The sequence below is a fragment of the Alosa sapidissima genome, chromosome 23 (genome assembly GCF_018492685.1).
Source record: "Alosa sapidissima isolate fAloSap1 chromosome 23, fAloSap1.pri, whole genome shotgun sequence".
NCBI classification, from domain to species: domain Eukaryota; kingdom Metazoa; phylum Chordata; class Actinopteri; order Clupeiformes; family Clupeidae; genus Alosa; species Alosa sapidissima.
Window position 1 is genome coordinate 9,803,266 of NC_055979.1, and position 26,710 is coordinate 9,829,975.

At 43.7% G+C, this 26,710-nt stretch overlaps 1 protein-coding gene across 1 annotated transcript in view; it reads right to left on the minus strand.

Moving 5' to 3' along the window:
* Positions 1–19,706: 19,706 nt before the first annotated feature.
* Positions 19,707–26,710, minus strand: part of cntnap5b (contactin associated protein family member 5b) — a 65,323-nt gene continuing 58,319 nt past the window's right edge. The window contains exons 20-24 of the mRNA XM_042079994.1: positions 26,016–26,149; positions 24,850–24,937; positions 23,739–23,942; positions 22,513–22,587; positions 19,707–21,482 (exon numbers count right to left, since the gene is read on the minus strand). Of these exons, the coding sequence (XP_041935928.1) occupies positions 21,238–21,482; positions 22,513–22,587; positions 23,739–23,942; positions 24,850–24,937; positions 26,016–26,149 (746 nt within the window). The 3' untranslated portion in view covers positions 19,707–21,237. The remainder of the gene's footprint in view (positions 21,483–22,512; positions 22,588–23,738; positions 23,943–24,849; positions 24,938–26,015; positions 26,150–26,710) is intronic.

Here is a 26,710-nt window from a genome sequence, read left to right on the forward strand (position 1 = left end):
CAGAACTGGTTTGGTTAGAGTAGGCCTACTGGTTCTTTGGGTATAAGAAAACACATAAACTAGGAGGGAGGGCTTACCGCAGGGAGGCGATCTGGAAGAGGGGTCAAAGAGACCACACGTGAACACTGCACACCAGTGGGCAGCCGTGGCCCACTGGTTAGCACTCTGGACTTGTAACCGGAGGGTTGCCGGTTCGAGCCCCGACCAGTGGGCCACAGCTGAAGTGCCCTTGAGCAAGGCACCTAACCACTCACTGCTCCCCGAGCGCCGCTGTGGTTGCAGGCAGCTCACTGCGCCGGGATTAGTGTGTGCTTCACCTCACTGTGTGCTGTGTTTCACTAATTCACAGATTGGGTTAAATACAGAGACCAAATTTCCCTCACGGGATCAAAAGAGTATATATACTTATACTTATACACCAAGGTGACACTACACTGCACTGACGGTGAGACACACAGATTCCCTACCACCAGGTGCCCAGCCTCCCTGCCGAGAGTCTCCACTCCTGAAACAAAAGAAAAGGGGTAAGACACAGCAAAACCCACACCGGTTATACAGCATATGACCCAGGCCTCTATGGCCGATAGACGTCCCCTTCCGTCTGATTAGGCGGTTATAAAACATAAGTGGGATTACACAGACAGATACATTCAGCACAGCAAACCAATACACCCTCAAACAGGCACAGCAAGGCACGTTAGGAAGAAAGCACTACAAATACCCAGGCAGACGAAACGGTGTTAGGCGCCAAGACATGGGGGGGGGGACATGCCACCAATGGGGTTTCACAAAAAGGACAAAGAAAATACAGAGACAAAACAAACAAAATATATGACATACACAGAATGAGGAAACTACACAAACCCAAACAAACTAACCAAATAACCACATGCACGCACTTACACATACACATACACCTACACATGCACCCCACACCTCACAATTACGCATGCACACACACACACACCCAGTCAATCAATGGCACCACACAATCACGCATGCAGACCCTTTACCACGCTGAGGACCTGGGCACACGTGAAGGACGCAGATCAAAAGGCAGTTGTATTATAGTTCACTGTAAACAAAACAGCAGTCAGTGGGAGAAGGAAGCCTCAGTTACTTGCAGTGAGCAGGCCACCTGTGCAACAGAGGTTAATGGAGACACATATAAGCACATATGTGTAACAATGGGTATCCGTAAGGGTAAGGGGTGCTACGCTAGCCCTGGGCATCCGTAAGGGTAAGGGGTGCTACGCTAGCCCTGGGCATCTGTAAGGGTAAGGGGCGCTACGCTAGCCCTGGGCATCTGTAAGGGTAAGGGGCGCTATGTTATCTGTAAGGGTAAGGGGCGCTATGCTAACCCTGGGAATCCGTAAGGTTAAGGGGCACTACGCTAGCCCTGGGCATCTGTAAGGGTAAGGGGCGCTACATTAACCCTAAGCATCTCTGCTCATTCTGGATGGACGGTAGAAGGACATGACAAAAAAAAAAAAAACAGTAATAGTAGAGGAATGCAAAGATGCAAAGATGATGGTCACCCTCAACAACAACACACACACACACACACACACACACACACACACATACATTCAGAGAAACACACACACAAGCACACACGCCTATGTCCAGCATGTCATCATCCTTGCCAGTGTATTACGGTAGGAGAGCGTGTTAGTGTGTAACCTCAGTCTGTTCCTCCCACCGCTGCTCTGGACTCTGGTCCACGGGCTGTTTAAAGCTCTGCTGGGTTTGATGTCTCTGCCCAGCTGGACGCTGGCTGGAGGCTGAGGTAGATCTGTTCCAGCAGAACCTGCACACGCACACACACACACACGCGCGCGCGCACACAAACAAACACACACACACACACACACTCTCGCTCTCTCTCCCTCTCTCTCTCACACACACACTCACAGGTACACATACATACACACACACAAGTACACACACACACAAGCTCTAGCTGATGAATTCATGGCTATTTGGTAGTTGTGTGTGTTTTTGGGAGTGTGTTGCCCTGAGTCCATTAATACCTCATAATGCAAGTATAGTGAGGGCCTGTTTGGAATCAATGGGCAGGGCTCAGCAGGAGAAAGTAAACGAGATAGCACACTCGCCTACTGTGATATTCACCAGATCAGGCACAGGGAATGCTGGGAAGCAGTAAAGACTCAAGGGGATACACACAAACTCTCTCTCACACACTTTCTGTCTTTCTCTCTCTCTCTCTTCTTCTTCTTCTTCTTCTTTTGCATACCATATTTAATCAATGCCTTTTTTCTCAACAATTCATGTTCTGTTTTGTTTTAAATCAAAGTACTTTCTTATAGAATAAAAAAAAATGTTTTGCATATTAGATACAGACAGCAAGGTTTTTATTACTTTGAGTTTGATGAGATTTCACGATCGTGAGACAATTACAGTGGATACTGAATTAAAATTCTTCGTTAATACTGTATATTCTTTGTTAATATATAAAGGTTACTATCTGCTGCAGCTGGCATGTATTGTTCTAACAGCGTTTTTTTTTTTAAATATTCTCCGAGGACTTGTGATTGACAAACGCTCATGCTCACACACACACCAAACCATAGACTGTATATAGAACTGGATAGTGTGCCGTCTGTTAAGAGTGATGCGAGCGTTAGTCCAGAGCCCCCTGGTGGCTGGCTGCAGTACAACGTGTAACTCCGCCCATCCCCATGTATTTCAATGGCCAAGAAGTCAACTCTCTGTGTCACTTTTCTCACCTAAAACTATTTTTGTATCTACAACTTTTTATTCGAAAGAATAGTTTTCAAGATGCTTCAATACACACAATTTTTCTTTTCTCGCTGAATTTTTTTTTTTAATGTTATATTAACAAATCTAAAAAGGGCATGTTTACACCTATGATTGACAGCTGGCTGGCTGCAGACACAACCACATCATCACTCCCTTTTAACGACACCAGATTTCGACACATAATCTAACCTAAGTGTTGCTGTTATTATCATTAGGCTATATCTTATCAGACTAAATACATATTGATAGTCATACATTGTGTAGTTGTTTGTAAGAGACATCGTTGTTAGTTGTGACAGATTCTTTGTGAAAAAAAGATATGTGCTGTTCTTTCGTAGATGCTAAGTATATTAGCTCATAGCATGCTAAATCATGCTAGCATTAGCTAGTTAATAGGTAAAGTAAAAGGGCTCTGCTATATTGATCCGAAGTTACGTTAGCCATACTCACCATCATTTAGGCTACAGTCCTACTTGTTTCAAATGGTTTAACGTAACCAGTGATTGCCGCCATCATCGCTGCAACTTCATTTGAACACACTTAAGTCACTGGGAGAAGGCGATGTTAAGTTTCATTAACGTTAACTCTTGCTTAGTTTTGCACGAATGGCAACAAACGTCACCTAGCCTGCTAGGTCGACATCCTCGGTTTGACCACTTATTAATTAGCCGACAAATAACGTTATTTGGATTTTAGTGAACACATATTAGACTTAACGTGAGGAGGGATTCAAAGTTACAAATGGCCAATTTGCTTAGTATGCTCAGAACAGCGGTATCTGAAAATGCTGAGTTAAGGTATCATTGTTACCTGCGATTGCACTGCTGGAGAAGCATTTTGCATTGGTATGATTTGATCAGGTCTTGCCAGTGATGTGTACTGTAAATCCTCCCGTAGATGTACCCCATTTCAAAATACGTCTAAATTGAAAACTGTGACAACTCATTGATAGGCTCTCTCAATATGTCTAATCGTATGCCTCTAACCACAGGCTTGCTAGTCTTTCACCAGAGAGGGTGCTCCATTAGGCTATAAATCAAAAATGTAATATTGCAGCCTTCATGTCAGCTGTAAAAATATGAGAACATGGACCTACTACATCAGGATACTCTGTAAACATTTTACACATAATCAGGAAGCTACTTTGCTGTTCAGTGTGTGATGTGTTAAAGTTGTACTACATTTAAAGAAACTTATTTTTATTCTTTGTTTCAAGTGCACAAGAAAATACCACATTATGATGATGATGGTTATGGTTACGCTTTTGTCCAAAGCGACATACAAATACAAAACAATAGAATACTTAAAACAGGGATCAATCAAAAGCCTAATGAAATAAACAATGATAATGAGGAGGGGGAAGCAATAATAAGTAATAATGTCCATTCAATCAATAATATAATAACATGGTAAGACTACATCAAGGAGAATATCAATAATACACAATGTCAAATCAACAGCCTAATGAAAATAAAACAGTACTACTGCATACAAACCACGCATAAGTGCTTAAAAGACCAACAACTATCACAAGAACGAAGAGCACTGGGCAACTCATTCCACCAACATTGAACCACTGAGGAAAAGAGTCCTGAATTTGACCCAGCGTTTAAGACTGGTCGACACAACAGAGGCTCATCAGAAGACCGCAGTGGGCGGTTGAGGATTTACATCTTGATGATTAAATTAATAACCAATAATTATTCTGATATTACTATTCTTCTAACTTCTACATCTTTGTGAAGGCTACTGTTAAATACTAAGCAATGGCCTCTGACTTTTAAATACCAAAGCAGTTAAATGCAGTGGTATAGTCTACATGATACACAGGACTACACAGTAAACCCATTTAAAAAGTATCATCATCTCAGTGTACCCATTTAAAATAGGCAAGGATACATATTAAATAACATTTGGGGTTGCTCACAGTATACCCACCACTACAGCTAACTAGAATACACCACTGGTTAAATGGCGCATTGCAATTTACACTTCAGGTTGATTGAGTGACAGTGGGTGATGATGTCAGGGAGATGGATGTCAGGGGACTTAGAGAAAGGGGGAGGACATGCCACCTCAGACCACCCCAGCCAAACCACTTCACGTAAGCATACCGATGTAGACCATGGAGACCACCTTGCCGCCACCTCCAGTACATTCAGCCATCACCCATACCTCATCTGTAAAAAAGGAAAGTTACAATAAAGTTAGTCAGACAATTTTACAACATTACAAAGCATCTAATCAAGCACTCAACACCACTAGTAATACCAATTAATTAAATATATGTGTGCAATAAACTTCACAGCCCACCTAATGTTAACTACACATTTAAATATGCGGTGTGAATGTTATTAACTTGTGTCAGCTTGAAAAATAGCATTATCAGTATGACTGATCATGGACGTTAGATGACAAACTAAGGTGTTTCTTTCTCAAATGTTCACCGATATTGCTGGGAAGTAACTGGTTCTTGGCGTAGTGTTAAATGCAGGCGTTTCATTTATCGATCATTCACTTATGCGGTCTACTACCGACCTACCGATCTATTTTTTACAGTCTATGCTACCGACCTACCGATCTACCGTTAACGTTAGAAAAAATGCAACGCTGGCACATTAACATGACAGGTTGATAAGGTCCATGCTTCACATTACGTTAACGTTAACTTACGTTGCTTTATCACATCATAACTGTACTGACTGTCTAGTGTTAGTAATCCCCATGTACAGTCAATGGTTACTTCATGTTGAGATGGCATACATTAAGATTGAGATATTTGAAAACAGCAAAAACTAATAAAACCGAGTAAATCATGCATCGACTGTTACGGGAGCTGTGTGCTAATCATCACTTCAACGACTAACTTAGCCTACCGTTGACGGTAACGTTAATGTAGCTGCTAACGTTAGCATGTAATTCGCTGTCCGTATTTCTGTTGTTAGCTCATTAGTATTCACCATACTAAATTGTCACAGTCTATAATCAACATAATAAGCCCTCTTAGACGTATTTAAGAACAACAATAGACAAAAAAAACGTTTCAGTTGATACGCAACACTTACCAGACAAGAACAAACCGAAAATTGTTGTTTGTACTGTTTAGCTAACTCACAGCCGCAAAATTCATCCAGCCAGCTAGCCTTCGGCACCGAGTCGACCTCATTATCGACCTGCGTTGTGGAAAGGAGAAGGGGGCGGGTTTCACTCGACAAGGGGCGTGTTTAACTCGCCGAGTGGGCGTGCCTGACCGCGACTCCTCTTCACTGCGCAGCCGCACTTCAAATTGGTTGCAAATTTTCCAAGATGGCGTCGCCTCGGCGGCTTCAATTCCATAGAACACTGCTGAATGCAACCACACTGTCCAGTTCTATATATACAGTCTATGCACCAAACTTTTTGAAGTTGTTAGAATTTCAGTCATAGAGGCAGTGGTTATTATTCTTCGTCGATGATAACAGGTTTGTCCCAAGCACCTGCTTATTTCTATATGTGTGTCACGATCCTGCCCTGGATCTCTAGATCCAGGTTCATGTTTGATGTTTCTTGTGTATTATGTTTGTGCCCTGTAGTGGTTTGTCTTTGTATTTTGCCATGTCTTCTGTTCCTTGTCACTTCCTGTATCATGTACCATGTATTCCTTTATTTACCCTTTTCATGTGCTTTTGTTACTTCCTGTGTTCTGAACCATGTGCTGCTTTGTTTACCCTGGTCATGTGCTTTTGTTCTTTGTCTCCGCCCCTCACCTTGATTGTTTTCCACCTGTGCCTTGTTAGTCTTGTTAAGTGTTGTGTATTTAAACCCTGTCTTGTGTGCTTTGCTGGATTATTTTGTCTCTTGTCAGGTTTGTGCCATGTTCCTGTCAGTTATGCTATTGTCAGTCTAAGAGTTTGTGTTCTAGTTTAGTTTTCTGAGAAGTTTATGTGTGAAAGAAGACACATTAAATTCTTGTTTAAGTCCACTTCGGTTTCACTGAGTCTGCATTTGGGTCCAATTTGCAACCCTGACCTGCTGGTCGTGACTATATGCTTATTCATCTGTGGCACTTCAGGTTTTCTCCACTGTTTCTTAGTTTCAATTGAGCATGTGCCTCAAATGCATATGCATTTTTTCAGTCCTCTCAACACGGTGATTTCACATCTTGTTTGCTTTAAGACTCCAACTTCATTGACGCAAGGTTGCGGTGTTGGCCTCCGTCTGCTTAAATCGTCACATGAAAGGGAGGCAATGTCTTGCGTGTGTCATGCTGTTAGTTCTCGGTGGAAATGATGGCGAATGTGTTTTTTCAGAGATGAGAGTGAGTATGGAGACAGATGTTGCTCTCCTTCAACAGTGACACAGGGGTTACTGTCGTATTTTTAACTGTCGTGTGCTCGCCAGAATGTCCCGCAAACTCTGGAGAAGTCACCATATGCCGAGTTCAGAGGCGACTGCTGAGCTTGTCCGGTTTTGGGGAAACTTCACCGCTACCCAATTTCTGGCAACTCGTTCTTCTGATCCTTTCATCATTTATGGGGTGATTTTGAGAGAAACAAACTGTCAATCAACACCTTCACAATCATACTAAGATAAGTAGACTACCTCAACAAACCCAGATGCTGAGGAGCGGCCCTATAAACCTCACAGGTGTCTCCCTATTTTTAACACCTATCCCTCCCGTTTCATAATATCTCCCCTCATCGTAATTCTAAAATCAAATGGGCATTTTCTGTTTCTGTGTGTGTGATTACTTTTACTTTAACGTCATGGGACCTGGAAACCTATTGTTACTCTCCGTTGCTCTCACACACACACACACAATGTTTGGACTTCTCAAACACCTCTCTATACATTTTGTATGTTTTACATTTTACACATTTTAAGACTAATTAAAGTAATTTCAACATCCAACCATAAACCTATTAATATGTGGTTAAGGGCATTATGGGGAAGGTGGCATTTAAGGTAGGTCATTCGTCGCTCGGAAAATCTCCCTTTTTTTTTTCACCACCTAACATTGACACGTATGTGAGGGGCAGATTAATATTTCCACAGCACTAATCACTGGCCATGATTAAAAATGCAAACGGGTGTTTACGGGTAGTCACTGTCAGACTATGAGTGGATATATTCCACAATTCAACACAAACCATGCACTTAACCTAAGCAGTTCACATGTTCCCTTCTTCCGTTTCCTTTAATGCATTAAAGGCAGGTCAGACCCACACAGCAAAGCAAAATCAGTTATGAGTACACAATGAATTTTTCACAGTGGCATAAAATCAATACACACAACCTATGGAGAATATCATAAATAAAATAATGATATAAAATAAAAGAATGAGGAAAAAAAAACAATGTTGATACAACGCAAAATAAAAACAGGGAGTAAGGTCATGTAAGGTTGTTTTTTAGGATAGTCTGGTGAGGAGGAGCAGACATTCTACTCTGCATACAGATGCCGTTGTTTTTGTCCTGGGGTGGAAGACGTGAGGAAACGGAACGGTTGAGCTTCTGTGAAGTGAATCTATGAGTGAGTCTCTCTCTCTCTCTCTCTCTCTCTCTCTCTCTCTCTCTCTCTCTCTCTCTCTCTCTCTCTCTCTCTCTCTCTCTCTCTCTCTCTCTCTCTCTCTCTCTCTCTCTCTCTCTCTCTCTCTCTCTCTCTCTCTCTCTCTCTCTCTCTCTCTGTGTGTTTTACCTTCCTGTGGTGTCACTAAGAAGCACATGAGCTGCTTCTAATCACCTGAAATCCTACACAGGTGTGACTCATTTCACACACACACACGACCATAGTGGCTTGTTTACTGCCACTTTAGCAGTCATTAAAGTTTGGGCACAGGATGTCTGTAAACACACACACACACGGATGTCAGTAAATCCATTTGACTGTAGGCCTGGTTGACTTATTCAGTGACTTTATTGGTACATTGGTGGCCATTGATGGCCAAAGCCTTGATGCTGGTCTGTCTCTCTCTCTCTCACACACACACACACACATTTTAGGTTGGATGTGTGTGAAACCATTTAACTTCGGGTCTGGTTGTGTGTTTTCTTTCTTAGATGCTCAAGGCTGTCCTTACGCCTCAGAGTCCCTTATTTAGTATTAATACAATTTCACAACAAATGACTGTTTACATAATGACTTTTTCCCTGGCTGAGCCTAATTTGGCAATTAATTCACTTCTAACTGCCAAATAATTGTTTTGATTCTGTGAAAGTGGTGCAAAGAAAAACAGAAACACTATAATCTGAAGAAAGGGAAAAAATTATCCATTATCCTTGGACCACTTACAGTAGGCTGGTGAATTTCCTTATTTTCAGTCAGTGCAAAAAGGGGGTGTGTTGGACAGAAATCCTTCAAGGAGGACGGAGGGGCATGAAGCAGGAGTGGCAGCACACCTGGCGTTTAAGCCAGCCAGTAATTTCATTAATAACGCGCGCGTGACAGCCTGGACAAAAGGAGACGGAGATGGAAACAGGGGTAGGGGCGGAGGTGTGGTGGGGTGTGGTGTGTCACGATGCGGTGTGGCGCGGCGTAGCACGGTGTGCTCCATCACTCATGCCTACAGAAACACCTTTCAGCCATCCTCTGATGTATGATCGTCCAATCATCTCCATCATCTGCCCCCGTCGTCACTCATTCTGTCTCTGTCTCTCTCTCTCTCTTTCTCTCATTCCCTCTCTCTCTCCCTCCCTCTCTCAGTCATTCGGTCTAAAACTACGCACTGCCTAGGTGCAAGTGCAACAAATGGTTTGGCGCCACCATCACTCATAAATGTGCTCTTCTAGCGCTTTTCCCCACTCTGTTCTGCCTTTATTTGGTGAGCGCATAGATCATTTCACCAGCACAGCCACCACACAGAACCCCCTCCCCACACACACACACACACACACACACACACACACACACACACACACACACACACACACACACACACACACACACCACTTCCCCCATCATCTCCTTCACGTAAGGATTCATGTGATTATAAAGAGCACGCCACAGACGCTGGGAGTGTAAATGGATTCTAAAATGAGAAAAGTAGTCCATTAAAACAAGAGTGTATACCAGTGAGGTGTATTATTTAGAACATGCAAATCGATGTGTGTGTGTGTGTGTGTGTGTGTGTACCTTCCTGTGGTGGTATGCATTTACATACTTCATTTGCGCTGACATACTTCTGCCCACTACAGTATGTAACCATTATTTGTAGGATGACTTATCCAATTACTTAATTATGTGTCTTTGTTATGTTGTTATATCCTCCTTCTAGTCTGTCACCAGTTTGTCTCTGCTCGGCCACTCTAATTAACAAATTAAACGGCTGGTCTCTTGCTGCAGTTTGAAGCTTGTATGTTGCGCCCACCACAATTAAATACTATTTTGTACATCATTTGCCTGAATTACGTTTCTCACAGTTTAATTTATTCGGCTTGTTTGGTCAATTAGCTCCAACGCTCCATTTTTTAGGTCCTGTGCATCCCTGAATACACATTCATTTCCAAGGCTCATTACAGACATTGCTGTTTTCATAGTAATGTGCACCTTACAAGGTGCTGAAATAAAGTGAAAAAATGTATTATAATAGTGATGACTATTTCCAGAAAGTCTGTTCTTGATCTCGCTGGTGTGTGATCATTTTAAATAGCTAAGTGGAATCACTCTGTCAGCAGTCATAATTATGACCGCCGCGCAGCGAAGCGGCGGTCATATAGGTTTAGTCAGATTTTTTTTTTTTTCTTTTTCGCATGTCCAAATTTCCGTCAAGGATTCCCGGGACACTGAAAGATCGGGGTGGACGAAACTTGGTGGGCATGTAACCCCATATGGATAGCATGGAACCATCGTTTTTCGTTTTGATCTGTAGCCCCCCCGCTGGACTGCACCCCCCGAAAGTAGGGTAGGGCAGACACAGTTTTCTGTGAATATCTGGAGAACCGTAAGGTTTAGGAGGACCATTTTTTTTTGTATGTTGATCTCAAGGGGCCATGTCAACCCATTCCATAACCACTCATTTAATGTATAGCGCCACCTAGTTAAACACAAAAAAGTAAAAATGAGGTAATCGCAGGTATCTGTGATCTAACATAGTGAAAACTGCACGAAATTGGAGGTGTAGGATCATTATGACACCCTCTGAATGCACGCCAAGTTTCGTGGAATTCCGTTAATGTGGGGCCACACAATAAATTAATTTATGTTACTATACACCAACTGGCCTGTAGGTGGCCGGAGACAGTTTTCTGTGAATATCTCGAGAACCGTAGGGCCTAGGAGGTCCACCTTTTTTTTGTATGTTGGTCTTAAGGGGGCATGTCAACCCATCCCATTACCACTTATTTCATGTATAGCGCCACCTAGTTAAAAATTAAAAAGCAAAAAATTAGGTGTTTTCATCACAATATCTCTGGCTGACATGGTCAAAACTGCACGAAATTGAAAGTGTAGGATCATTATGACACCCTCCGAATGCATGCCAAGTTTTGTGAACTTTCGTTCATGGGGGGCCTTACAATAAAATAATTTATGTGTACATTTAGTGACCGTACACCAACAAGGATTCCCGGGACACTGAAAGACCGGGGTACACGAAACTTGGTGGGCATGTAACCCCACATGGATAGCATGGAACCATCATTTTTTGTTGTGATCTGTACCCCTCCAGCTGTACTGGACCCACCGAAAGGAGGGTAGGGCAGACACAGTTTTCTGTGAATATCTTGAGAACCGTAGGGCCTGGGATGACCAATTTTTTCCGTATGTTTGCCTCCAGGGGTCATGTTAACCCATTCCATGTGCATAAACAGATACACACGCACACACATACATTCACAGTTATCATACGTATGACACATACTCACACAGTAGACATATGTACGCATGCATGCACATGCACAAACACACATACGCAGGCAAACACACAAGCACGCACACACACACACACACACACACAAACATAAACATGTACACGCACACATGCACACAATTCAAGAATTTCTCAGAATTATGAACAGGCAAGATGGGGGTGGGGTTGTATAAAATGAATTTTACATGTGAAATCTATGAAGTAATCATGTTTTGGTACTTGTTGTCTAGCAGATACCAGTGAGAACTGAGTGTGGATAATGCAATTTAGTGAGACAGTTAGAATCATATAGGCCTTTCAGTGTGATTTATTTTTGTGGAAAAAATGTGCTGGACTGGGCGGTCATATTTTGTTATTTTGTTACATCTAGTTATATTGTTATCAATGTGCTTCTTTCATCCTCTGTCTCTCTCTCTCTGTGTGTGTGTATGTGTGTGTGTGTGTGTGTCTGTGTGTATGCATGCATGTGTGTATGGGCGTGCGTGAGTTTGTGTGTGTGTCAAAAAAGACTGAACCCCATTCGAGCCATAGTCCCAAACCTGAACAAGGACCTTGTGCAAAGCCCATAAAAATGTCCAAAGAGTCTAGAGAGAGCTACTCAACTATGTGTGTGTGTGTGTGAGTATGTGTGCAGAGGCGCACCTTGTCAACAGGCAAGGCAGGCAACTGCTTGGAGCCTCGAGCCGCTAGGGGGCCCCGACCTGGTCTCAGCGCGTTTGCCGGTGGGTCAAGTGAGAATTTCATCCATAGAGATTGAATCATATAGGCCTTTCAGCGTGATTTATTTTTGTGGAAAAAATGTGCTGGACTGGGCGGTCATATTTTGTACCGCTCTGCGGTACATCTAGTTATATTGTTATCAATGTGCTTCTTTCATCCTCTGTCTCTCTCTCTCTCTGTGTGTGTATGTGTGTGTGTGTGTGTGTGTGTGTGTCTGTGTGTATGCATGCATGTGTGTATGGGCGTGCGTGAGTTTGTGTGTGTGTCAAAAAAGACTGAACCCCATTCGAGCCATAGTCCCAAACCTGAACAAGGACCTTGTGCAAAGCCCATAAAAATGTCCAAAGAGTCTAGAGAGAGCTACTCAACTATGTGTGTGTGTGTGTGAGTATGTGTGCAGAGGCGCACCTTGTCAACAGGCAAGGCAGGCAACTGCTTGGAGCCTCGAGCCGCTAGGGGGCCCCGACCTGGTCTCAGCGCGTTTGCCGGTGGGTCAAGTGAGAATTTCATCCATAGAGATTGAATGATGTATTTTGCGTGCTCCTGTCCTGTTGTACAAACAGTACATCTGTACTGTACATACGTAGTCCCTATGCTATGGCCTTAAACAGCGGATCTGTGTTCAACAGAGTTCAAAGAATTCGCACATATTTAGGCTACTGTGGTAAACGTCAATCGAGGGTGCAGTGATGATGGATCAACATCAGAGTTTGGCATTTAGCCTGCTCAATGAAGTTATAGTAGGCTAATGTTAATTGGCAGAAAGATGGTTTGCTACATCTATACGACAGTAAACTTCAGCTAGCTAGAGACAATTACAACTAGTTAAGCAAGGAAATGGTTAACGTTATGTTTGTATTAGGGCTGTCAGCCATAACATGTTAATCGCGATGCAGTAAGGACCAAGCATGTGCGTTAATTTTTTAGAACCCGATTGACTCAAAGTGCATCAAAAAACACACCCTTTCTTCTTTGTTACATTGCTCCAGAACTGTTCATCGCAGCGAGATGAAACCTTTAATGCGTGACAGAGCAGAAGTAGGGCTTTCCAACGAGACTACGCACTTGTCTGTGATCAATCATGAAATTAAATCAAATTGCATCATATTTACAGTCTATAATTCTCTGCATTCACCTGCGCACCCATTACTCTCGTTTGAATTACTCGCAAACCCGTGATCGCATAGATATGGCAAGCATCCCATCCTTCTGGGCTATAATAAAACAGACGAAGGGATAGCAAAATAATAACTTCATATAGCTGGATTTACCCCACGTTTTTGTCTGTTTTTGTGGCAAAGCATGTTTATAATCCAACGCTATCGTATGTTTCTCTATGGCAAAGCATGTTCATAATCCGGTTTTGAGATCCTAGCAAATTCCTGCATGGCATCCAATTCAAGGCTCACATTGCATCCCAATTTGTTCAACAAAGAAACCCCTTTTTGCCTCTACTTTGTTCATGGCAATGCAGTAAAAAGTTGTTGTAGAGAATCATTATGAGTGCACCAAAGGCACACAGAGGCTAACACGCAAACTCGGGTCAAGTCAGGTCAGATCAGTTCGTGTCACAGAAATGGAGCGCAGAAAGGTAATTTTTCATCACTAAATAAAAAAAATGCCATTTATTTCTGTAATATGCTATAATACGCTTTTTGTATTTTTATTATTTAACATAATAACCTAATGGTGATATAACATAATGGTGATAACACTTGTCGGTAGGGCCCCCTTGGAATTTTTGCTTGGGGCCCCCACAGACTCTAGAATCGCCTCTGTATGTGTGTGTACAGTATGTGTGTGTGAGTGTGTGTGTATGTGTGCGCGCGTGACAGGGAGGGTGGTAACCATTGGTCTGCTAAGGGTGAGGCTTTTCCTGTCCTTTTCAACCATCATTTAACATTATCACAGTGTTTATCGTGTGTTGTCTATGGTCGTTAGTGAGATGCTTATATTGTTAGGTGACATGGCATGAAATAAGCTGGTCCACGGTTGTAAATGTTTATCAGTGTGTTTGTGTTTGTTTTGTGTGTGTGTTTTGTTTTGTGTGTGTGTGTGCACTAATTTGAGTCTTTTTTGTGTGTGTGTGTGTAGAGGCTTTAAGAATTCCAGTAGCACACAAGACACACACCTCCTGGAGAGATCGAAAGACCGTACTCCATAGCAGTCATTAAAGTTTGGGCACAGGATGTCTGTAAACACACACATACACAGACACACAGACACACGGATGTCAGTAAAGCCTTTTGACTTTAGGCCTGGTTGGCTTATTCAGTGACTTGGTGGCCATGGATGGCCATTGGATGGCCAAAGTCCAGATGCTGGTCTCTCTCTCTGACACACACACACACACACACACACATACAGACATTTTAGGTTGGATGTGTGTGAAACCATTTAACTTCGGGTCTGGTTGTGTGTTTTCTTTCCTAGATGCTCAAACACATTACACACACACAATGCAGACACAGACATTGGCCAGAGAGAAGGAGAATACACAAAGACACAAAGCATCAAAAAGGTCAAAAAAATGTAGAAAAGTGAGTTTCCTCCTTTCTGTCTATCTATCTTAAATAGCCCCTTTGAAGCCTCTGAAGTGTGTGTTTGTGTGAATTCATCGTATATTTTATATAATTTATTATTTTGCTGTTATTGTTTTGTTTGTCTAATTGGATTTGACATCATTAACTCACTAATGAAGATATTTACAACACCGTTTTCTCCTCTCTTGACACAAGCAGTGCTAATTTGAGTCTTTTAAAACAACATCTCAGTTGTCTTCTCATTTTTGATTTTCCAATTAACTCTGTGCATTATGAATTCAACTCCTTGACTCGGATGAGTAACGTAACGTCATAATGAAAAAATTCTCTCTAATCGAGCTGGGCTTGGGAGTCATTTCTCACTCGGTTCCGGACCAGATGGGCACGGCTTAGTCCCAGAATCCCAAAGCTCACCACACCCTCCGCACTGGCCCGGTTGGTCCAATCCGCCTCCCCGACCACAAAACTGCGATGATGAGAACCTTAGGATGCAGATTTCCCAGAGCTCATTTCAAAACCTGTGACACACTAGTAGGACCGACTGGATATTAACACTCTTTTGTCTCTTCTCCACATTACAGCGGCACTAATTGTGAGCCCGCTGTTAGTTGTATTCTCTGATTAAAGATCATTTGATTTCCTGTAAAAAAAAAAAGCAGATAAACAAACCAAGAAAAAACATTATCTTATAATTACTTACAAAGAGGCGGGAGACTCAGGCACTTTGCACATAAAGCTGTAAAAATGTTCTCTGTTTTTATTAAATATACATCTATTTACAGCACACCTGTACAGTTCTAGCCATAGAAAACAAACCCAAAATAAGCATAATATTGTTGTTTTATACATGTATAATAAACATCAGAATCTGCGAGGTTCATATCACATTTAAAAGAGATAATGCACTTTAAAAATATGCCCAGTCAACCAATCAGTGATTAGAATTTCATGTTCAAAAACTAGATGCTGTCCACAACTGTTTGCCAATGAAATAAAGCAAGATGCAATATATATTTTATATTATATGTTTATCTCTCTGTGTTACAGGAGCACTTGCCATAGGTAAATAGTTTCACAATTTTAGTATGCTGCATTCTATTAACCTACCATCATAAAACATCCCTATTTCATCATAATATCCTGATATCCAATCATACAATATGGTGTTGCAGTGTCATCAAAACTCCCAGTTGCACCCAGTGTATTGTGAAATAATGTCATACGAGGTGACATATGTTTATGTTCCAGTGAAATCTCGGAAATGCACAGCTATTGTCCTACAAACAGGAAGCCTTTTGTCTCTGAACGACCACATCTAGTTTAGTTTCACCATGTCAGAGCACTGCCGAGTGTAGCTTAGTTTACCGCATCAACAGCATGTCAAATCGTACACAGTCAATCTGAAGAAGGTGAATCTGACGGTGTTGAATTATGTCCGGCTCTTTGGTGATATCAGATAAATAAAACCATAAATTTCCGAGCTTGCGTGCTTCTTTCATCATGGGGGGAAATTAGGAAAGGTGCCTGTAATGGTTTCATCAGCAAGTGACACATCATTAGGAGAGTCCAAAGATTCATCACACACACACACACACGTCGGCCAGAAAACGAATGAGAAAGGATATGCATATGCCACTTCCTGCATAGCAATGAGTCAGATACTTATCCCCATACTCAAGGTGGATTCTGGGCTAAATTGGATTCAACATGGTGTCCGTGGTTGAAAGATATTTCTCCGGCATCTTGCAAAAAATGACATTTACATAGATTAAAATCAGATTAATATCTCTCCACGGCAACAAAAAAAACAGTGAATCAGAGAGCTGGAGACTGGCACTTGGCAGAGAGTCGTGGGTTTGGAGGGACGCATCTAGTTGACCTGGGACTGCTACAAGAATACTGCACAAACACTTCTACTGTCCATCAGCGCTTGTGTGTACAGTGGACGTTAATACCGCAGTGTCTCTGGGATTGACTGGTCAGAAGCAACTACAGCACCCTGTGATGAGTGACAAGGGACCAGTTGGTGATGGTGCATTGTTCCTACAACTCCTTGACAAGTTTTAATTTTGTCTAAATCTGCCTAAAACCTTGATGAGCATTGTTCAGATTGGCTTTTGTTCAGATTTGACACCAGCACTTTTGAAAACCTTCACAAGGTGTTCAACTGAATTATCTGTATCCTCTATGGGTGCCCATCCTCTAGCTTTAGCCTACGAGATGCCTTCTGTATTTCCATGGGAAGCACCACCTCAACACGAGTCTGAGTCATGTCACACAGAATCTTAACACATGATTGATACGCTCACCAAAAACTTACTTTAACTATAATAAACTCTCCCCTAACATTGTTATTGGTCATCATGTCACTGGGATGTCCTATTCCGAAGGTTTCATGAGGATATGGTCCAAACTAGAGATCACTCCAGAGAGCATATTTTATATTACATTACATTTGGCTGATGCTTTTTAACCCAAAGCGACTCCCAATAAGGGAAACAATCAGGGTAAAATACGATAAGGACAAATTAGTGCAGCAATGAGTGCTTCCATACCGTCAAGTGTCAGTTCTAGTCAGGCAGTAAGTGCTAGAATTAGCATGTGTAGTTGTAGGTAGTGCTACGAGAGGAGATACTCTCTGAAGAGCTGGGTCTTCAGGAGTTTTTTGATGGAAGAGAGGGACGCTTCTGCTCTGGAAGGAACTGGTAGTGCATTCCACCAACTGGGAACAGAGGAGATATTGGCCAGATCAGGGCCTCGAGTCAGCCACAGAGTTATCCGCTGTGAGAGGCTGATGGCAGTGTCAAAGGGGAAAAAAAGAGAGCCACTCACCGCTGACCACTAATGCAACTAACGTGTAATTACTCTATTTGCATGGTTCATGAATCAAATTACAGAGTTGAAACCAAACAGAAATGCACATATATAATTATGATTTAAGACATCTAAATTACCCTTCATTATGGTTTACACTTGGAATTAAAATAATATTGCATGTACGAAATGAAAACGCCTTTATTTAGGACAATTATATTCAAGATAATTCTTCTGGGAGGGTTATGCTTTGGAGTTAGGACTTTAATTTGGCAATCGCGCCGCTAAATGCCGTGGTTGTTCCAACTAAATTAGTTGTGTAAAATTATTGTAATGTAATTGGTGTTGACGCCTCTCGTGTCGACTTGATTCTGTTTGACATGTCCCTGGCCCTGTGAACACAGTGGCGCTCCGTGAGACGGTCCCCCGGGCTCCAGGAAAGTGGACTCTCGTTATGATTACAATATCACTTTGCAAATCTCGGAGACACTGCTGTGCCTTCGGGACTCCTGATGAATCGCGCCTCTCTCTCTCTCTTTCTCTCTCTCTCCCCTCCCCATCTCTGTCTCTCTCTCCCTCTCCCATACCCATCTCTTTCTCTCTCTCAGTCTCCCATACCCATCTCTCTTTCTCTCTCTGTCTCCCATACCCATCTTTCTCTCTCTCACTCTCTCTCCCTCCTCCCCATCTCTCTCTCTCTCCCTCTCTATCCCCTCCCCATCTCTCTCTCTCCCTTCCTCTTCTCTCCTCTCCATATCTCTCCCATACAGTATCTCATAATGTTTTCCTCCGCAATCATTCTCTCTCTCGCACTCGTTCTTTCTTTTTTGTCATTTTCAGAGGAATGCAGAATCCCTGAAATAGAATATCTATCCAGTGTCCACACTGCGCAAAAAGGCTCAAGGTAGTTTATGGATCAGCAACTCTGGGCTTGTTGCTCAATTTGTATGAATATAAGTATGCGTATGCATATGAATGTATGTTTTCTGAGTATTTGCATTTCTGTATATGTGTTTGTACCTTTATAGGTGTTTCTGGATGTACTGTGTGTGTGTGTGTGTGTGTGTGTGTGTGTGTGTATTCTTAGGATCTTAGTCTTGTGTGTCTCACCCCAGAAATCGGAGGAGTGCCTGTGATTATTAACTATCCTCTCCTCTCCTCTCCTCTCCTCTCCTCTGCGGCCATTGTGGCTGATTTATTGAAGAACACACACGGGAAAAGAGAACACACCACGTCCTAAACATCTATCACCACACTGACTCAGCACGCAGCCACCGCCAACCCTAAGCTAATTCTGATGTGTGCCGTGTATATGTATGTATGTATGTATGTATGTATACGTACAGTATGTATGTATGTATGTGTACGTATGTATGACCCCCGCACTGTAGAGTTGCACTGTGGACCAGCATAAGAACTGATGCAGAACAAAGACATGAATAATTAACTGTATCTGTGTGTGTGTGTGCCTGTGTGTGTGTGTGCCTGTGTGTGTGTGTGTCTGTGTCTGTGTGTCTGTGAGCTTGGGGGTGGGGGGGTAGGAAACAAACCTGCTGTAAATAATGAAAGACACAAAAGAAAAGAAGAAAAGAAGGGAACATGAAGAGACCTTTCTGAGGACGGCTGGGAAAGAGAGAGCGCTGGCAGACGTCCAGAATTTGGATTTGTGAGGACTGTTTTGCCAGGGCTCCGGAACAGATGTGTTTTAGATGTTCTAGAACCATCTGCACTGGCAGGAAGCTGAGCAGTCGTGGGCTTGTGGTGATCATTTTGAGAATCAACAGGTGACGCAAAGCTTTTGTCTCGTGTCAACCTCCGAATTCCACGAAGAAAGGAGAAGAGGAAAAACAAAACAAAAAAATAATAATAATAAACAAAGACTGGATAAGCATGTATAATTCCGAGTGGGGGTGGCATTGCAGTTCTGATGTGTGCATGTGTGCACGCATGCTTTTTTCTCACTCACACACACACACACACACACACACACACACACACACACACACACACACACACACACACACACACACAGGCACACACACACATACCTCGGCCAGAGCATGCCCACTCGTAGACGGACCCTTGTTCATAAGCCAAAACCTTTCTTGTTCATCCCGATTCAGCAAATATTTGACTGTGAAATTCTGCTTAGTGGCTTTGTGTGCCAGCAGGCGTTTGATGGGGATTAAAGTTGCATGAGCAGTATACGATGGACTCTGCCACTGGCCCCCCTGGTCCTAAAAGCTTGTGTGTTTGCATCTGTGCAACACACACACACACACACACACATACACACACACAAACACACATACACACTCACACACGTACACATACACACACACAAACACAGGGCGGTACCAGGGCGATTATTTGTCTCGGTAACTGGCGAGGGTCGGCCGTTACACCCCCGTGCCAAGTGCACCCCGAGTGCAGGCTTGAGAACACTGTGAGTTTGATTGCATGGGCACAAGTGCACCACTGGGTAAGGCAACATCAGCTCATAAAGACCGCCCAGGAGCAGCAGGGCACTACAAGCAGACCCCACCACTGCCGCCGTGCGCGAGAGATGGAGGGAGGGACAGACCCCAACCACTGCCACCGCCGCCACCATGCGCGCGCAAGAAAGGGACAGAGCGGAGAGAGGGAGAAAGGGAGAGGGGGAGTGGGGATGGAGGAGTGAAGTGTAGCTCTGTCTGGTTCACTCTCGCCAGTTGGCACACTCACTCCGACAAAAAAAAAGAAAAGAAAAAAAAAAAGAAAAACGCATGCCCACCGCTGGGACTGTCCGGCACCATCTGGCCAAGAAGTGGTCCAGGGGGGGGGGGGGGGGGGGGGGGTAGACTGGCTGGCTCGCCAAAATCTCTGTGTGTCCAGTGATGTTTTTTTACTGATGAGTCTAGCGCTTGCGGGCCTCCTGGTCCGTCCTGTGCTCGTGCTGATGCAGTGCCGAGTCCTCCCCCCTCCTGCTCAGTCTGGTCAGCCCCTCTTCTGGGCTGTGCAGCGTTCGCCCCCTTCACTGCCTCATTCTAATGTGTCTGCTCATTCAGTACCGCTCCTAAGCATCTGTTTGTTTTCAATGTCATGGAAACTCTTATGCCAGCAGATATGGGCTGGCATTGCCACGAGCACACACACATTACGCAGCCTCGTAGTCACTGAAGCAAGTCAGGAAAGGGGGATCTCCTTGGAAAGACCCGACGCAGGCTCTGAAACCTTCCGAGAACCTCCACCCCACAAACACACACACACTGGTGTGGACAATCCCACAGCTCTGGTTACCCTACGACAACACATCAGGTGGGGGGAGGGGGCCCACAGTTCTGGAGGGGTGTGGGGGGGGGGGAGGTAAGGGGCAGGTAAGGGGGTGGCATAACATGGGGAGGTGGAGCACAAGACAACATCTGCATAGCCACACACAGACGTAGTGGTCCTCTCTCGTCCGCCCCTGAAGAGACTCAGATAGAGGGGGACTGCACCGGTCAGCGGATCGGGGCGAGGGGATTGGTGGAGGAGGCGGGGCGGGGAGGGGGTCATATGAAGTACTCCTTCCTGGTGTCACGGACGCTGATGGCGCTGTGCAGGTGCAGGTCCAGGTCGGCGGCGACGCAACGGCGACTGGACTCCAGGGGCGGGGGGAGGACGTGCTGCTGCTGCTGCTGCTCCTTCTCTTTGACCGGCGCCATGGGCTGGGCCCGCTCGTGCCGATGCCGGTACAGGAACCGGGTCATCACCGCCACCACACACAGGGTGACCAGTACCACCGCGGCTATCAGACCTGCCAGAGAGAGTGTGGGAGACAGAGAGAGAGAGAGAGAGAGAGAGAGAGAGAGGCAACAAGATAGTTAGAAAGAGAGGGATTGAGAGAATGATAGAAAGAGAGCCAGAGAGCGTGAGAGGAAGATGCAACAAGACAGTTAGAGGGAGAAAGACAGAGAGAATAAGAGAGAGGGAGAGTGTGTGTGAGATGCAACAAGGCAGTTCCAAAGAGGACAGAGAGATTGAGGAAGAGAGCGGCAGAGGGAGAGACACAAGACAACAGACAGAGGAAGCAGACGGAGGGAGATCCAGAGAGACAGATAAATAGATTAGATCGAGGAAAGGAGGGAGAGAGAGAAATGCAAGAAGACAGAGAGGGAAGAAAGGAGAAGGGACAGATAGCGGGGAGAGAGAACGAGCATTCAGCCTGACTTGAATCAATTAATCTGTTCTTTCCCAGGCTGTGCATGTGTGTGTGTGTGTATGTGTGCCTGTGTGTGTCTGTGTGTTGTGTGTATGTGTGTGTGTGTCTGTGTGTGTGTGTGTGTGTGTATGCGTCTGTTGTGTGTGTGTATGTGTGCGTGCGTGTGTGTGTGTATATGTGTGTGTGTGTGTCTGTGTGTCTTTGTGTGCGTGTGGTTCGGGTCTGTTTAATCTCTACTGCTGATTCTTCTGTCAGATCCGTAGCAGGTCCAGCATTGCTATAGGAATGTGGTTGCTCTTGACAGGTTACAAACTCCCCCAGATGCAATCCCACCTGATAAGGAAGTCAATGCAACCTTCCTGCCGCAAATTACATCACCTGGGGCTAATTCAGCTGGCAAGGTGACTCCTGGCCAGACGTGGAGTTTCCTCCGCGCCAAAGCTTATGGGCCCGAGATTCATTTCACACTTTGTTTATTTCCACCGGTGGGCTATTTGTGTGTGAGAGAGAGGGAGAGGGACAAGGGGGAAGGAGAGAGAGATGGAAGGAGGGGGAGAGAGAGGGAGAGGGAGAAGGGGGAAGGAGAGAGAGACAGAAGGAGGGGGAGAGAGAGGGAGACAGCTACCTCCAATTACTGCTGAGTCACTCTGCTCGGCGTTTTTGAGCCTCTCTTTGCCGTTGCCGTCTTCCTCTGAGTGATCTGTAACGTGAGAAAGAGAGAGGGAACAGAAAATACTCTTCAACAATCAATTTTTATAGCCGAGAGAGAGAGAGAGAGAGTGAGGCGCACATCTGATGCCTCTGATACAAAATAAAAGCTGGTGAATGTTTGCAGTGTTTGCATATTAATTTACTGTTAATTTGAGAATTTGTACTTCAGGACTTCTGGGAACTTTTTTGCATGTTTAATTTACCCATAATTGTTATTTTCCAACTCTGTGTTTGTCATGAATTAGTTTTTATGTGTCATTCAACAAAGCCAATTAATTTCTTATTACACTAGCCTTGAGATAAAATCCACAGCACACCTGTCAATTTTAACATTAACATTTTGGGAATTTGGGAGCATACAATTATCTATGACTGAATGGCTTAGTTCAGAGGGCTTCTGTTTTCCAAAGTGGAAGGTAAGATGTGAATCTTATTTAAGCTTGAAGCCTCCAACCATGGCCTTGTGCAAGTATGACACAGCTTCAGCTTCACTGTAGAGCACTTTAGTAGCCTTGATAAAGTGCTATATAAATGCAAATTGTTGTTTTGTGGGTTTTTGAACATTCTAACATAAGATTCCGTTCCACAACAATTTAAGGTTCTAAAATTCTATGTTGAATTCAATGAACCCAGATATTCTTCAGAATTAAGAGAGGCCATAGGTTACACTGATTCTACAACAGATAAAGGGCCTTGTTAGGCAGGACACGCTAGCGGAGTGCCTAATCCCCCCCCCCCCCCTTAGCTGTTGTAGAACGAGTTATTCCTAGATAATCATTCTTCCGCCAATAAATATATTTCCTCTATCTGAATGGTTGCCAAGCAACGTTGAGACGCAGCTACTTTAACTTTTGTATCAAGTTATGGTAGTGCAGTAATATAGAACGAAATGCAGTCAAGGTATGATGTTTATGATGCATTTTAAAACGGCATCGAACGTGATTCATCCAATCACAATCAAGGACCAGAACTATCAGTTTTAGAACATTCATTTTCCAACATTCCCGTCACACCGGTGTGACTGTACACCTTTAAGGGTTATTTGTTGTTGTTGTATTGGGTACTATGGACAGTGTAGGGATTTGTTTTCATATATGGCTGTATTTGTGTGATGGCATTACTAAAAACACACTGGCCTACCTGCTTGTGAGCGCGATGATGTTTTATCTGCCAGTATCCCACAGTTAGACTCTGACGGGTTCCCCAGCACACTGACCAATGAGCTGCCTCGATTCAGCAGCGCTGCTTTTAGAGGAGCCAGGTGATTGAACTGGACCGATGACAAGCAGCCAATGAAACCTTTGGATCCCGCCTGGATGACCTCCTCGTCCATGCCCACGCGCCCTGTGTGTGTGTGTGTGTGTGTGTTTGTGTGTGTGTGTGAGAAAGACAGATATGTTAACTTTACGTTGGATTCATGGGAATTAATGAAGTCAAATTTTCGTCTCACTGAGTAAGACTCAGTGGTAAGCATCGACTGTGCGTTGACATTACAATTTATCTGGCTTGAATGCTCCAAGGCTAAAGATAAATAAAACTGCAGAGTAGGCTTGCCAGATCAATGCCAGAGCCCAGGGTTGGAGCAACAACTCCTTAAGAAACATTTTAATTTAGTCAAAAGCGAGCACTAACGATTCATCATTGATATGTGAAACATGGCAATGCTCCGGAACTATTGATGAAATGACTAAGAAGATAGTCGCACCATAGTCTGCTGGCTGAACTGCAGGAATGTCTTATTGTACTCTGATCCAAACGCCATTCTTGTACTAACAAAACCTGAATAGGCCTGATCTGATCTGATCTGACACCCTCTACTTTCACAGTCATCCATTTTAAAGAATTTCTGATTTCAAAAGTTCACAGAAGGAAAAAAAAAAACTGTCATTATCTACAACTTTATAACAGCAGTCACCCGTGAAGAGTTGATCAGTAAAGAAAAAAATGGATTATACAGCTCAATGTGACTGGCCAGAAAGAAAAGGCCACCACTTGGAAATAGGGGACACGGAGAGAGAGAGTCACATTAAGCTGTAGAGAGAGTCATTCAGTCAAATGTCAAGGATGACAAGAGCCTTTTTGTGTGTCAGAGAAAAATAACCAAAACTCAGGGCATAATGAGTGGATAATTACATAATTTTAAATGTATTCTTATGTATTTTAAAATGTACTTCTTTAGGGATCAGAAGAGACTTACAATGAACCTCCAAGAAACACTCTAGTCATTACATACAGTACAGTAGCTACCCACCTGTAACTTTCCCAAGGGTTAAGGAGCGTATTGTGTTCAGTTCCTTGTCAGATGATAAGCTGTATTTCTGGTTGATGTCCCTGTCAATCTGTTTGGAAGGGAAGACACAGAAGAGAAACGCACATGGACAGCGTGTTGTGACATTTCCGTATCCCCACGAGGACAGCCGATGCAATCGTAATGAGATATCTACAGTGTTAGGCCACAGCAGCCAATGAATCACACTGACAGTCTATTCAGCCTCTATGTATAGGCGCTATGGTGGCCAGAAAGGGTCATATGTAATGAACATTCTCAAACCTTTGTTGGGTTTGGGTAACTGGACATTGCCATGAGGTGCATTCAAAAGGTAGTCATAATTAAATGTCACTGCGTCTACATTACAATAACAAAGAGGATAGTTGCTGTGTGTGCAAGGCTGTGGGCACTCAGTGGGAGAAAGGCCGAGGCGCTTCCTCATGAAAGGCCTACTGCGTGAGGTCCGCCTTGTTTCTCATGACTCAGGTAAATGTTTACTTCTCAAGGTCTCTGCTTCGAGCGAAGCGGAAAATGTGAAGAAAAGAAAAGGTGTGGAGAAGAAGACCTGCAGCCACGGGGGCAGCTTTTCAGAATGCAGAGGAGGCCACCACGTCTCCTGTGGTTAATGAGCCTGATCCACTCACGCAGAGTACCTTCAATACTACACACCTCAACGCTGTTTTGGTGCAAGCATTACATCTACTCAAACTCATGTATATACATACAGTGTATGAATATCATACACATCTTCAGCAGAGTACCTTCAGTGCTACACACCTCAATGCTGTTTTGGTGCAAGCATTACATCTATTCAAACTCATGTATATACATACAGCATATGAATATTATACACATTTTACACAGATTACTTTCAATCCTAAACATCTGAATACCATTTAGGTGTTAGCTGGGTAATATAAAAATGTATGCCATGTACATTTACATCTATTCAAATGTATGTATACATACAGTATATGAATATCATACTCATGAAAAAAACATACAGGTTATGTGAGTCACTAATTCTGCCCTATGCTGCCATGCATAAAATTATAAAAAATAGTAAATAGTAAAAAGGACATTAACTGGACAAGGTCAGGACAAGGTCAAGCTTGTGGACAGACTGTTGTGAAAGGAGATGTCTTTACCTTTATGTACATGTCCTTTCCCTCTCTATGGATCTGGACCCTGTGCAACTGACCATCGGCCAGACTGTATGGCCGGGGCATGAACACATCCGGCCTCTTATCACGGCTGAGCCGGTACCAGATCTGCAGGCTCCCTGTGGCATTGGAGGGGGAGGGGTGGGGGGGTGGGAGTTGGCAACAACAGGAGTGAAGAAAAGTTCATAATTTCGCCGATCAGAGGTTCCATCGTCAGTATTGTTGATTGTGGCAATTTTGCGACTTAGAGGCCTTTGGAGGGTTAATCATTTCCCCGATTGGAGAATCTACCGTCTGTTTTAATCAGTATTGTTGCTTGTGGCAATTTTGCGATTTAGAGGCCTTTAGAGGGTTAATCATTTTCGCGATCATATCAGCGGAGCATATTTGCACAGGCTCGTCATCTGCCCGCACCTCCTCTCCCCTCCTACTGAGAATAGCTGCTCCCGTGACCACGACGACAGGGCCAGCATCCTCACAGGTTCCTCCTACCACTCCTCAGACTTCTCATCATCATTAACCAGCGACCGCACTTTTAATCAAGACAAGTGCTGCGCTGATGAGCAGACGCCGAGGCTTCCTGCCATTAAACAAGCGTGTAAATACCAACGCTGTAATGGGACTCATAAATAAGGGAGGCTGTGTGTGTGTGTGTGTGTGGGTGTGTGTGTGTGTGTGTT